At 41.3% G+C, this 15,071-nt stretch overlaps 1 protein-coding gene across 1 annotated transcript; it reads left to right on the forward strand.

The window, feature by feature from the left end:
* On the forward strand, window positions 1-13,446 carry LOC103145644 (insulin receptor substrate 1-B). The gene is made up of 3 exons (XM_007563164.2): window positions 1-744; window positions 3,556-6,693; window positions 9,275-13,446. The coding sequence occupies exons 1-3, from the start codon at window positions 396-398 to the stop codon at window positions 9,280-9,282; spliced, it is 3,495 nt and encodes a 1,164-aa protein (XP_007563226.1). The 5' UTR covers window positions 1-395; the 3' UTR covers window positions 9,283-13,446.
* Window positions 13,447-15,071: the final 1,625 nt, after the last annotated feature.

Genomic DNA, 15,071 nt, shown 5'->3' on the forward strand with positions numbered 1-15,071 from the left:
GGAGGTCTCCGGGCATCCTCAGACAGGTGGAGGAGACGTCCTCAAGCAGCTGAACTGCACCGGGCTCGGACTTGAGGACTGGGCTGGGCTGCAGGGCGAGCGGTGGCGCTCTCTGTGCACGCTCGGTGCACGGATTCCTTCCACCCCCCCCACCCTCCCACCTCCTCCTCATCCCTCATTTGCTCCCCTTGCAGCTGATGCCAGATACAAAAACATGCTTCGGCTGATTTCCCCCGTCCTGATCCCCCGCACACATGCTTGATATTTTCAGCGTGCGCGCGGAGAAGACGAGAGGGATGTAGCCGCAGCAGGACAAATGAGGAGAACACATGGACTTCGGCTTTTTCCCTGAGATTTTCACGGCGTAACCGGGCTTTCATCGCGCTGCTCTGGTCATGGAGAGCCAAGCGGTCGAGCCGCAGAACTATGAAGATGTGCAGAAAAGCGGCTACCTCCGCAAGCACAAATCAATGCACCGGCGGTTCTTCGTGCTGAGGGCGGCCTCGGAGCATGGTCCCGCTCGTCTTGAGTACTATGAGAACGAAAAGAAATTCCGCAGTAAATCACCTGTGCCCAAGAAGGTCCTGAACCTGGAGACCTGCTTCAACATCAACAAGCGGGCGGATTCCAAGAACAAGCACATGATCGTGCTCTACACCCGCAGCGAGAGCTTTGCCATCGCTGCGGACAGCGAGGAGGTCCAGAATGAGTGGTACCAAGCCATGCTGGATCTTCAGTGCAACTGTAAGACATGAAGCGTGGGCTGTGATTCCCACTGTCTGTTTCTCCATCAGGCCTGTCCTGTCCTATAGGCTGGTTGATCTCCATATATATGTCTCGCCCATTCCAGATTGTTAAAAAAAAGAGAAAGCACAACCCAGCTTGTATTGTTAGAATATGTTCTTTTTTTTTTTTGTTTGTTAATTTTTTATTTTTTACTGCAGGTGTGGTTTAGTCGTTTGTGTGTTTAATTTATTTTTAAATCTCATTGTATTCCGTAAATCAGACAGTTTTTTAAGACAGGAGGTGGTTCATCTGACTGAGCGGGGTAGACCATCACGCAACGGGCGGCATGCGTTATGTGTTTGTGCAGCGATCTCACCAAGCTTCAACATAGAGGATCAATTCCAGTCGGCAAAAACAAAAAAAAAACATATATATATATATATATAATAATAATGTGATGCATATTTAATTGTTCGTGCGTACAGCGAGGGAAAACCGCTGCCTCTTCTGACTAAAATGAAGCCCGCATTCGCACGATGGTGTGTTTTGCATGACGCAGTGGGCATATAGCAACCATCCAAAGGATGCATCATATAGTAGTAGCCTATCGCGGTGCACTCCGCTGCAGCCTGTGTTTTTGTTTTTCTGCACAGCTCTGACTTGCCGTTCGCCTAACCTACATTCGCGCTGTGCGGCGCGGCGCGGTTAAGGCAGGATTGGGACGGCATCTGACTGGAAATTATGTTTCTGTTGGCTACCCTCGTGTTTACGTTGTTATCCTTATGATGGGAGCAGACCACCACCACCACCACCTGCCCTCCTCCCCTTTGCATTTCATGCGTTTCAGTCAGTCAGTGTAGACTGATGGGCTTGCCCCTCTCCGACGTGTTGTTGTGGAAGCCTGAGCAGATACGCGCTCAGAGCGTAGTGCGTAGACCACATCTTGTTGCCAGGGACAGCATCAATAGAGCCGTGGTGTGTGTGTGTGTGTGTGTGTGTGTGTGTGTGTGTGTGTGTGTGAGTGTGTGTGTGTGAGTGTGTGTATGTGCAAATATATCTATGCGTTCATGTCTTGTTTACATTTTCCTATTCAAAAATAGCATATCGTGCGTTACTGATCCACTTCTCTGTAATCAGTTAATAAAATATTTATCGGAATTGCAGCCATCAAACCATGTTGATAATTACTTAATTTTTTTTTTCTTTTCTGGTATTTAATGTTTTATCTTTGGTGATGACTGGTGATTATTATTCACTCTCCATGGATTATCTGTCACTTAAAATTACTTTCAGGCTGGAAAACGTGGTACTGAAAAATTAACTTAAGCCAAAATCTAAAAAGGCGTTTGAATAATGTTGGGTTTATGTGTATTTAAAAGGAAGTTGTCCACATAGATTTTGGTCCATATTAACATGAAAGCAAGCGCCCATGATGTCAATCTCTAACACATTTCATTTTCAATTTTGAAATACCTGTCATGCACCTACTTTTTTATTCAGATTCAGAACCAGTGCAGCAGTGGTTTTGTCTGCTTTATTTATTTGGGTCCTCTGTAGCAATTGTCGTAACAGTGGCACAACTTCCTCGTATACTAGGAAATATTTTCATTTTAGATATTTTTCAACTGGTTCTTTTTTGACATTTTTTACACCTTTTCACAGTCTTGATTAGCACTTTTTAATATTGTGACTTTGAGGTTGAGATTGGCGAAAAACCCCTATGTTTCTCTGTTATATATTGGAGGAGCATCCTGTTAATTTTTACGTTTGAATTTTAGATATTCTTGCTTCCAACACGGAGCTTAGATGAAAACATGTTTGTAAGAAAACAGAAAAAAATTGGAAAAAAAATCCAACTCAATATTGTAATACTATTTCAAAACAGCATGACGGTATGATGGACAAACATGGATTCTAGTGAGATGCTGCTTGTTTAAAAAGCTGTAAGAACTTCTGGCCAATGTTTATTTTAGTGTTTCTAAAACCTTTAAATGGAAATAACAGCTTACTAATTTTGTGCTTTTTCAAGTAACAGTATTTTTACTGACTTTTTGGAGACAAAGATCTTCAAAAAGTCAAGTTGAACCACTGAAGTATAGGAAAAAAATAACAGATAAACTCCTCAAAGTTGAAATGCTGAGTGGGCAATGTGACTAGCCAACCTTCTGAGCTCTCCTACACACAATACAGTTTTTCTGTGTGTGGCTCTCAGGGGATGAAGGAAGAGAAATCACAAAATGTGCTTCAATAAATGTGAATCAGAATGATTTATTTAATCCAATGAAAAACAAGTTAAATTTGGCACTGGATCAAAACCTGCGAATTTCATGCCAACTTTAGCGTCGCTAGCTTTGCGTTGTGACTTTTGTTTTAGGGTTTACATTGTATGGTGTCACATCCCATTTCATTGGACATACAAATAATCAACAGAAACTATGTGACAAAAAATGGTGGTGGTGGTGAGCCATATCACTCATATCCAAAACTACCAACTAATTCAGTTAAAATTAAGTTTTAACTAATTCTTAGTTTACTGTTGTCGACTACATATCTGCATTTACCTTGAAAAATAACGATCACTTGTACCACTGTGATATTACTTTTCAGCTAATTTATTCTAAGCCTCTTAGGACATAAATAATTATTATTTGCTGGAGCTTAAAGTGATGCAGATTAATTGGCTAGAGCACAGCTGCTAGGCAGAGACATATTTTGCAAAGTTTTTTTTGACAGACAATAAATAATCAAATTCTGTGTTTTTTTTTTGGTTTTTTTTACATTCAGAGGTGTAATTGATTAATATATGTTTTTTGCTCTGTTTCTTCCCAGGTAAAACCCCAGAAGACTATGGCAGCAGTGGAGAGTGTAGCTCTCCATCTCCCATCCCGACATTTAAGGAGGTATGGCAAGTCAAGGTTTGGCCTAAAGGTCTTGGACATGCCAGGAACTTGGTGGGCATCTATCGGCTGTGCCTAACTGATAAGACAGTCAACTTTGTCAAACTCAACTCGGATGTGGCCACTGTGGTGTTGCAGCTGATGAATGTCCGCAGGTGTGGCCATTCAGAGAACTTCTTCTTCATCGAGGTGGGACGCTCAGCCATCACAGGCCCCGGAGAGTTCTGGATGCAAGTGGACGACTCCGTTGTGGCTCAAAACATGCACGAGACTCTGCTGGAGGCGATGAAAGCCCTGAGTGAGGAGTTCCGTCAGCGCAGCAAGTCTCAGTCTGTGGGAACTTCCTGTGGCGGCGGCACTGCTTCAAACCCCATTAGTGTCCCGAGTCGGCGTCATCACCCAAACCTGCCACCAAGCCAGGTGGGCTTTTCCAGACGAGCACGCACTGAGACCCCAGGAACAGGTGGCAGCAGCACAAGCACATCACCCACGTCACGTCATGGTTTTCCAAGGGCACGAACAGCCAGCATCGGAGCCAGGTCGGAGGAGGGAGGAGCGAGTGCCAGAGGGACGTGGGCCAGTTCCAGCCCGAGCCTGAATGGATCCTGCTCAACTACTCCAACGCTTAGGCCCAAACCCACAAGGGCTCCAACACCTGCTAAGATTACCTTAAGCCTTGCACGTTACACACCTAACCCTGCTCCCTCTCCTGCACCAAGCCTGTCCTCCAGTTCAGGTCATGGGTCAGAGTGTGGCCTGGTTGGGTCCGTAGTGGGAGGCATGTCGATTTGCTCCTACGCTCGCGTTTCTCAAAGAGTTTCTGTTTCAGGTTCACCGAGTGACTACGGGTCCTCGGATGAATATGGCTCCAGTCCTGGTGAACACTCTCTGCTCATACCAAGTCTATCAGGACATCATGCACATGGAGAGGGCTCCTCCAGCTATATAGTAATGGGACAACGAGAGGGTCTGCTTGGTTCCCACCATCATCCAAAAGGCAGACGGATTCTGCGACGCTCATCAAGTCGAGAGTCTGAGGCCGAGCGAAGGCTGCTGAGCAAGAGGGCGTCCCTCCCTTTGGCATCCCATGAAAGACTAACCCCGCACAGAAAAGATGAAGATGATGACGATGAGGAAGAGTATGCCATCATGTCACAGAGTGCTAATAGAGAGAGGGCAGATCTGCATCAAGGCTCAGGGAATCCAGCAGTTCAGGGTGGGCAGCTTGACGCAGTAGGGAAGAACAGGAAGAGGGCTGACAAAAGCAGGGGACATGGGGACACAGGAGCAGCTGTAGACAGTGGCTACATGTCAATGTTACCTGGGGTGACATCTCCACCTGTTTCACTATCTCTTTCAATGGGTATGTACGACGCCAGTGCTAAACCCGGGGCAGATGATGAGTACATGGCCATGACCCCCAACAACAGCGTGTCCCCTCCTCAGCACATCCGCCAACCCACCTCAGAGGGCTACATGGTCATGTCTCCTAACAGCAGCAGCTCCACAGACCTGCACGGACTGGGCATATGGGAGAGCAGAGCCAGCATGGAGAGCCGGGCAGCCAGTGACTACATGAACATTTCCCCTGTCAGCAGTCGCTCTGCCTGCAGCACACCGCCTTCACACCCTGAGCAGCACCAGCTGCAACCAAAAATGTTCAATTCATACTTCTCCCTGCCACGAGCCTATCAGCATACCCTCTATACTCGCTTTGAGGAGGACTTGAACAAGGGGGAAGAAAAGAAAGACAGCAGTGGGCATGAAAGTGCTGGTAGGGGAGGGAGAACAGGGTACAGCAAAAGAAACAAAATTGCTGTGGGCTCTGCAGGAGGCTGCCAGCTCTCCATGTCTTCCTCTTCTTTCTCCTCCAGCTCTGCTAGCAGTGAAAGCCTTGAAGAGAAGTCAACATCTGGTGGGCGGGGGTTAAGTTTATTAAGAACAGGGGCGGAATATAAAAGTGCAGGAACATCCACAAAGGATGGACGTCACCACCAAAAGCGCGCATCCAGTAGTAAAAGCCCAAAGCAACAGAGGAGGGGCCGTCCTTTGAGCGTATCTTCAGACATTGCTAAAGCGAACACCTTGCCAAGGGTTAAGGAGAATCTACCACCATTGGGATCCCAGAATGTTGGGGACTATGTAAGTATTGTCTTTAAGGAAGATGGTGCATTCGATAAAGAACAAAGTGGAGGGTCTTGTCACGGACCGCCTATAATCCATGGAACTCTTCGGCCCATAAACCAGCCGCTCCTCTGTCATGATAACCCTGCTAACCTTCCCCGCAGCTTCTCGGCACCACTCTCCACCTCTGCTGAGTATGTCAACATGGATTTAGGGAAATCCTCCACACCCCTGACTCATGTTAGGTCCACATTCAGCACCCTACAGGACCCACCGACAGCTTCCCCCAAGGCCCGGCATGAACACAGCTCGCCCTCTCCTCTGGTAGCAGAGTGCAGCGCAGGGTACAGAACAAAAATGAAGATGCCAACAGGGCCGACGGATGTTCCGTTCATGGACAGCAAAATTTCCAATTCGAGCAACTTAGCAAGACCTGCCATCCACTCTGGTCAACCACTATCTAGAGAGCAGGAGGCAAGTTTGGGTTCTTCCCCGGTCAAGTCCTTCCAGTCGCCTGATAAGAGCAGCAGACTGGTCCGAGGTGATCAACAGGGACACCTGAGCCACCGGTCAGAGACGTTTAGCTCACCGCCATCTTTGCCACCATACGCATCTTCTTCTACCTCCCTCTTCCCTGAGGGCAGCCAGGCAGCGAGTCATCGACAGGGTTTGGACTGCTCACTGTGGGAGAATGGCCAGACTGCTGGTTTGTCTGCCACGCCTCCACCCCAAGCCTCCACCACATCCACTGAACAAGGCCTTAACTACATAGACCTTGACTTAGCCATGAAGGAGAGCACTCAAGCTGGAGCAGAGCGCACCTCTCCCGTCTACAACGTCGGAGCGAGTACCAGTGCCGGCTCTTCCCTCAACACTTACGCCAGTATTGATTTCTACAAATCGGAGGAACTACGAACGAACCAGAGCAGTAGGAAGGAGGGGCAAGGTGAGTGCTGTGAGTCCTCAGACCAAGAATAATCTAAAAACTATTCATTATGAATTGTAAAATGACAAATTGACAATTGCAGACATTCAGAACATTGTCTGGCCTTCACAATGGCTTTATAAGCAGCTGCAGACCCAACAGTTATGAAAAAAAAAACAAAAAAAAACCCTGATGATGATGTAAACATTTCAATGTAGCTAAAAGGAGAAAAAAAAACATTTAACACTAATCAGATTGGATACATGCTTTGACGTGATGTTAATAGTCATCTGATAAAATCCTCGTCTGGATCTTAGTCACTGCTGCTTTCATCTTGCACTGATGTTTTCCATGGCTTCAAGCTGGTGGGCAGCGCTGCGCTTCCAGTCTGTGGGCTGTCTGTAGAGTCTCTTATTATCACAAGTGGGTGTTCAGAGAGCAGGGCCAATTGATTTGTCTGCTGGTAATGAGCCATTTCACATGAATGGAGGCACAGGGGACAAAACGCGGGCCAGGTGTTTATATGTTTATATGTGGGCGGGTTGATGGCTGCTGGATTTCTGATGGCAGCGTTAAGTTTCATGTTGCATTCCTAAGATGGGTTTATTACTGTCTAAGGTTCACTTCTATTTTTTTTTAATAAATTGATGTGCAGATTGTCAAAAATATGTGCTCTATTTTCAAGTTAACATTTCATGTTTAATATCAACATCAGCAGAGAAATTTGATCAAAGCCAATTCTTCTATGGGCAATCATATTCTAAATGTGCAGCTATTTATTTAGCATTTACATAATCGAAATCTAGGCTCTGGGAATACTCTGTCCATGAGTAATTATTTATGCTGCAGTTAATGACTGATCATGCCTTTCGGTAATGCAAACCTCTATAAGCCCATTTATCCTGGTTTCATCGACTGTAACTGTTTTCTGATAAACTGTACCTCAGAGCAGTGTTTCATTATAAACCCAGAAAGAACCTGGTTTACTCCATGTCCAATCAGAAGTTGGCAAGCACTCGTCCCTGCCATGATTTTTATATTGATTTTGGCTTTTTAACTATTTATTTGTAGGTTTGATTTTCTTTCTACAGCGAAAGATTGTACAATGTACGGCTTCAATGATTTTAATAAGATTTGAGTGCACAAGTTTGAACTGATTATGGATTTTCTGTAATCCACACAGGGTCAAAACTATATATACAGGCTCAGACCTATGCCTGTATTTGGTCATAGAAAGTTGTACCTTGACATCAAATATTTTGTCAACCATAAAAAAGCTTCTGACAAATTCTGGCAGGGTTTTTGGCCACTCTTCTTAGCAGAATTGGTATAATTTATTTAAATTGGTTGGTTTCTCTGGCCAGAATCTGACTTTTGTGCATAATCTGTAAATTTTCAACAGGTTGTGTTTGGGATCACTTAAAGCACCTAATTGTAAATGCTGGAACGCCACCGTCACTTTCCACGTTGAAGTAAATTTAACATCGAAATGGAGACAAAACCTGCCAACTAAGAGAAAGCCCTGCTCCAAAACTATTGGCACCAAGCTCTCCAAAAATTTGAGGCTGGAGCCCAATGGCATTCAGAGACGTGTTTTGCTATCAAAACTGAAGATATTTCATTTCATTGAGAAGAAGTATGTCTAGATAAGTCAGGGTTAGACATTAAAATTTGAGAATATTGATCCAAATGCCAACCATGGTGGTCTTAGATTCTTCCTGATGGTCTAGTTTACCAGTACTGGTCAACTACATGAGGAGGAAAACCCCAATTCTTCCACGTTGACACAAATGTTGATTGAACTTACCATTAATATCAACCTTATTGAAAATATTTTCTTCAAAGCTAGATCCGTGTTGGGAATTTTAAATTAGTTCTACAAGTTCTGCATAGAAAATTGAATAAAGAAGTGTGTTGCTGGCTGCAAAAACCACATTGGTGCTCCGCAGCTTGTCAATGGACACTACAGCAAAATCAACAAAACTCTGTGGGGATGTGTGTATGTCTATATGACTCTGTGTGGATTACAGAAAATTCTGTCTTATTTTTTATTTTTTTTTTAAATCATTGCGTTAACAGTCCAGGCATGAAAACCTTGGTTCAAATAAATAATCTAAAGCCAAACGTTTAGACCTGTGACAAGAGTCGTAGGCACCTCCACTTTATTATATTGAAATGATCAGATTAGATCAGTGAACACTTTGTGCTGTTCAGGTGGTTGTAAAAAAAAAAAAAAAGAAGAAACAATAATCTGTGGAAGTGATAAAGCTGCCACAAACACACACAATATTGATATCTGCAACAACGGCCATGAGACCGATCAGAAAATCCTTCAACAAAGATATCAAGCGTCATGTGATATTTACTCAAGCTGCCAGCAGGACTTCTAGATTAAACAAAAGCAATATGCCTGGGCGAATACATAATCTAGACAGAACCGCTTTATCGGCTGTAACATTCTGTGCTGAGGAAGTCTGCGTTAGATGTGCCGGGGGGGAGAAAAAACATTTACGCTTTTTACCGCATGAAGATAAGAAAAATTCCCTTGTGTGAGAAATCTATCCTTGAACATCTCTGCCTTCTTTTGATTCTTTCATTCCAGACTGTTGATCTCCGTCTTTGTCTTTGATGCGACGGCTCGCCGTGTGTTGCCACAACAGAACTGTACGCCGGAGTCGGATCGCTGAAACTATGGAAATCTCATCCCTTCCTGTTTGCTGTTTTCTGTCAACCAAATGTGTGCCAAACACACACACACACACACACGCACGCTCGCACACAAACGCAAACACGTACTTACACACACACACAGCCTTACAAACTCAACACACAATCAAAGCGTAAGGAAAAGACGTTACGTTGCTTGAACTAAGGAGACACTTGATCTTTTTTTAACTTGGTACAGAGAAGCTCAGGGGTGACAGGCTACAAAATATGGTTGCCATTTTTTGTACTTTATTCAAAATCATAATTGTTCCAAAATGCTTTATTATGAGTGTTAATGTAAGTTTAAATTAATTTTATAATTGGCAAAAACTCCATCTGTCATTTTTGAGCTAACCAGTTGGTTGAAGTTTTGTGCTACAAGACTGGAAAGTAATTATATGCTAATTAGTAAGCTTATTTAATTTCACTGCAGTGTTACATCCTTCTTCTTCTTTGCACACATAGTTTAAATGATCAACAGGTGTCCCTTAGGTTCAAGCAAATAAGAAGGTAACTGCTGGACACACGTTTCTTAAACATTCACACCATCTCACTGTAAACAGTTTTAAATTATTATCTACTGTAAAGTTGCCCCCCAGAAAAAAAGCTTTTATACTTCTAGACTACTGCTCTTGTGTTACTGAAGTGCTTCAAATACTGGTCAAATGCTTTGAAATGTAAAGACTCACTACAGAGCCCTTCACAGTTATTTGCTCTCCTGGTGACGATGTGTAAAAATCCTCAAAATAAATTAGTCTTTTATTGCAGTAGCAACATTTCACATATGACGATTCTAAGACTAAAAGGACTTTTCAGTGCAAGCTGCCCAAATCACTGCTGGCATGTAGCTAATATCTAACGGCTGTAATACAAATCTGACAAACTCTTAGATGGAGTTTTTAAATTATAAGTTACCTTGTTTGCCTCGACCATCCTTGTTTGTTCTCTTTCTTGATTTTAATTGTTACATTTTTGTAGTCATTTCCTAACTTGTGGGGTTGATGTTTTTTTGTTTTTTTTCTTGAGTGGCATGTTCTCTTGTCTTTCCCACTTTGAAGAAAGGAAAAGAGCGATGTGCCTCTGCGTCACATAAAAGTTTTCCCAAGGAAGCCACAAGTCATTACAAATGAAAGGTTTCTCAATACTGTAATCACCCTGAAAAGATAAAGAGATTTAAGTTAGATAAAAATAAAATATGAATTAATTTTAAGGCTTTTTGCACGTCTTTACAGAGATGCCAGTTAGAGTGAAGGACGCTTTTCCACCATTACCCATCAACCCCCATTGCTGTGATGTGAATCAAGTCCAGCCCCATTCAAATTGGGACAATTATTTTGCTTGTGTTTGTAGAAATGTCCCGGCTGGGAGCTAAAGAGTCCTGAACATAAAACTAGCAAGGCTCTTCGTGTCCCGCTTTTAAGACCTCAAAGATTTGCCCCATCATCAGACGCATAGAAGTTGAACAGACGCAGCCGGTCTGCGACGTCGACACGGACAGAGAGCTGCAAATATTCCCTCCTCGTCCGCCTTCGGATTCCTCTTAATAACAGTGTATCAGACGAGGCTGACACATGACTGTCAAATCAATTACATGATGTCTGAGTCACATCGCCGAGCGCTTCAGCAGGAGAGACCACCAGAGGAAAAGAAACAGAGATATACGTTGTTGTTGTGTTTTTTTTAGTTGAAGACTTAAAATCATTTTGAACTTTGAAGTAACACAAACTTAGTAGAAAAAATATAAATGCTTTTTTTGTTGGCATCTTAGCTTTTCTATTACAACTGTATATTACACTATGGTATATACTATAGTAATAAGAGTAGAGTGACAGAAACTATAGTACATACTGTGGTTATAGTTTTCCTCATTTCGGAAACAGTTAACACGATTTTAATATAAAGTGACACACTACAATGGTATATAAAATATACAGTATACATATAATGAATAATACTATATAGCCTAGATATCTATATACTCTTTTATAAAGTGCCTCATTTTTGATTGTAGCTGTTTTTACACAGGTGATCTTAAAATGGGTTGTGATGGGGGGAGGGACAAAAAAAACAAAAAACAATAACATTTCTCTTCAAAGCTTAAATTTGTGGAAGGAGGACAGACCAGAAAAACTGCTGCCATTCAACATTGATTAGATTGCCTTAAAGTGTTTTATCAGAGACATGAAAAAAGAAGCAGTTTTGATTTTGTTGCAGTGCCTAACACTAAAGCCACAATGTAAGCACATGCACCCCTCTCGCTATTTTTATTTAAAAATTTTTTTGGTTGGTTTTGTCAAACTGTGGTTTTGCTAAAAAAAAAAAAAAAAAGAAGAGGAAAAGAAAAAGAGAAAAGACGAAGAAGAAAAAACAAGAAAGAATCCTCTCCTCATATTTTTTTTGTAGTGGCCCCGACTTTCTATTTCATTCTCATGCACCCAGCTGAAAAAACAAACATATTACGATACATCAGTCATGCACGGCGCCTTGCAAAACTATCATTGCTTTTGAACATTACATTCACAAAATTCAAACTGTGTTTTATTGGGATTTTATAAAATAGACCACCACAACGTAGTGCACAGTTGCAAAGTTGGAAAAAAAAAAAAAAGGATTTCTCATCAAAAATATTTACAAATTCAAATAAGAAAGGTCTTTCGGGGTACGTCAATCAGCTTTACTCAAACAACGTAGCCGTTCGTCTTTGTGAAGCATCTGGGAACAGTAAATGTTCAAGTCACAGATTCTCAATTGGATCTAGGCCTACACTTTTCAGTTTTTTTTATTAATAAATCATTTTTGAGAAACATCTAATCTGTACTCCACAGTTATACTCTATTCATGTTGGTTTGTCAGATAAGATCCTAATGTGGAAGTGATGAATACCTTTGCAAAGCACTGCATCTTAACTTTCCTGGTTTCTACTTCTCGAAGAAGCTGCCATCTTGTATGTAAATAATAAACATGATATTAATGATCTAACTTTTACGTTTTTAAAGCACTCCCTTAACGAGCTTTTAAAAAAAACGGAGCGTGCTTGTGGCTGTGAGCTTGTTTGTGTCAAAACTGTATGAACATGCTTTTCAGTGATTTGATGATACAGATATTGATTGAGCTCCCAGAAGCTGTGAGTAGTTCTGTTTCTCTGTCACATTGTCTTCTTTTCTCCACCCATAAGCATCTGTAGGACCAAGTCTTTACACTCATTACCTCCTCTTTTATAAATCCTGCTACAGCCAACCAAAGTACCCAAAAGAAAAACAACAACTAAAGTTTAAAATGAATGAAAGGTTTAGAATAATTTGTTGGTCTAATTTAGGAAACACACACATCCAGATATCAGTCAAGATGTTCTTTCCTTTTTAAAGCTCACATTGTGTTTCTCTGACGGTAGTACTTTGCCTGGGGGGTGTTTAATCACAGCCACAGGTGGCAACATTTATTTGGCCTTGTTGTGACATTGCTGAAACTGCAGACCATTTCAGTTGCAAATACTTTAAGGAAGAAAAAAAAAAAGTCTGCTGTATTTTGTTGATAGGGCGATGCAATGTTGAACCAAACTTGTTCTGAGCCCAGGGCTCTGGCTGAGTGCACACAGGGTAAAAACAAATTAAAGGTTTTCTTGATGGAGTTCTGACATTTGGTAGCTTTTCCCACATTTAGATTGATTTAAAAATTTGTTTGTTTGTTTGTTTGTTTGTTTGTTTGTTTGTTTGTTTTTACAATCCAAAGCACTCAGCACCAGTGTTGTCAAGTCAGTTTAAAGTTTATTTCAAAAACTGCATCTCTTTCTTAAAAGATATTTAGATTTTTATTAGTACTTATTGGTGCCTGATATCACATTGAATTGTGAGGAAAAGGCGGGAATCACCATGGCAACCAGTGTGCATGCTTCCAAAAGAATGCAGTAGTCAAAATTGGACTTTCACAGTAAAACTAACAGGTACTTTTTTAAAAATTAATGCTACAACTAAAGAAGGATACAAATTACTGTTTGGCCTAGCCAGCCACCAGCAACAAGTTCATTTGGATTTTCAAACTAAGGTTGCCAATCTTGCTTTAAAAAGCAACTATTTTAAAGTAAAGCACATTTATTTTCTTCAGCACACACCTAAATTAAGCATGACTTTTATGGCTTTTTCAAAATAAATCACAATTTAAAAAAAAAAAAGGGCTTCTGCTATTTCATAGTTTGATTATTACAATTATATTTCTCATTCTTTGTCACCAAAGATAATATTTTGGGCTCAAATCAGACATATTAAGCATCAAGCGTTGGGCAAGACTGAGGTTCCTTCAGGATTCCTTCCCATTTTGATATTTTTAACATCGTCGTCTGCACTTAGTGTACGCTTAACATTGACAATCTTAACCAAATCCATACAGGAGCTTCTGTTTTCGTAGTTTACCTTATCAAAGGGCCGTTTTAATCTGTTTGTGTTAGCCTCCATTCTAATTGGGGATTAGAGAGATTCTCTGACTGTACCTTATAATCTCAAAGCGGAGCAGACGCAACAGTTGGTGTTACTGTAAAGCCCCTTGGAGAGTCTGATGTTGGCTCAGTGGGAGCAAACGCAAAAGAGGAGTGCAGAACTTTATAACCAAAAACCACTGCAGCTTAATATGTTAATATCTGCTGTATTTCTAATTTTTTTTTCTACCATTGGAAGATAGAGACGGCTGCTTCCTTTGGCTATTTCACAGCAACACGGTGCACAAGCTGCTCCACAGACTCTAAATGTGGGAAATGATACTGTATGTACAATCAGGATACCTGCTATAACTACAGTAAAAGAGCATCATATGTATTTTAAAATCAAATGATCCTACTTTGATAATGATGTAATTGTAAAAGATGAACAGGAACTATAGGTATGTAAAGTTTAATGTGTATAAAGAAGTTTGCTTCAAGGGAAGGGAGGGGACGGGGCGGCATGGGGTTCATTCTGTTTATGGCAAAATTGTTTCAAACAGAATATTGATGATTTTTGTCTGTGATGTAGACAACAACAATGTTTTTTTTTTCTTTTGATAAAAGGCAAAGGGATATAAAAAAAAAGTGTTCTGTGATTATTTTATTGTTTTCATGGCGAATTAACGACATGGAGTCACATGAGTCTAGACTGATGCACACAGTAAGCCGTCACAGGTCTGAGTTTTAATGGATAAGCTTGTCGACAGAGTTTATTTAATCCCTGTCTCCTCTGTTTAACAGATGGAGTTTGGGTAGTTTTTTGGGGGCGTAAATAACAACTGAGTGAGGTTTCTGCTGATTGACAGTTTTATTTTCAGTATCTTATTACCCTGTGAGTAACATCAACTTATTTTCAATAGGAAATTTGTATTTCCCAAACCCCACAAACATTGTGTTCACATTAAGGAGCATAAAGTGTAACTCTGGCTGGATGTTTGTCTTTTAAGAAGCTTAAAACTAGTTTTGGATCATTGTCCTGTTGGAGCCATACTTCATTTTGACAGTTTTGGTCAAGTTTTAGTCATGAAACTAAATATTTGACCAAAACTTTATTTAGTTTTAGGGACTAAATCTCCTACCAGTTTTTGTTATTGTAAACTGTAAGACTTAGAGGGATGTGTTTCATTTCTCTAAGAGCTCATAGTTTACAGTACAGTACTACTCATTTCTTTAAACATTATAGTGAAATATTTATCTTTATGACTTCATCTCAATTTTCCTT

This window comes from Poecilia formosa, unplaced genomic scaffold (assembly GCF_000485575.1).
Source record: "Poecilia formosa unplaced genomic scaffold, Poecilia_formosa-5.1.2 Scaffold145, whole genome shotgun sequence".
Lineage (NCBI taxonomy): Eukaryota > Metazoa > Chordata > Actinopteri > Cyprinodontiformes > Poeciliidae > Poecilia > Poecilia formosa.

What these genes read in the sequence shown, in the direction of transcription:
- LOC103145644 (XM_007563164.2), top strand. Translation starts at nt 396, where the DNA reads ATGGAGAGCCAAGCGGTCGAGCCGCAGAACTATGAAGATGTGCAGAAA. An exon ending in GCTGGATCTTCAGTGCAACT is followed by an intron (nt 745 to 3,555) that starts GTAAGACATGAA and finishes GTTTCTTCCCAG; the next exon opens with GTAAAACCCCAGAAGACTAT.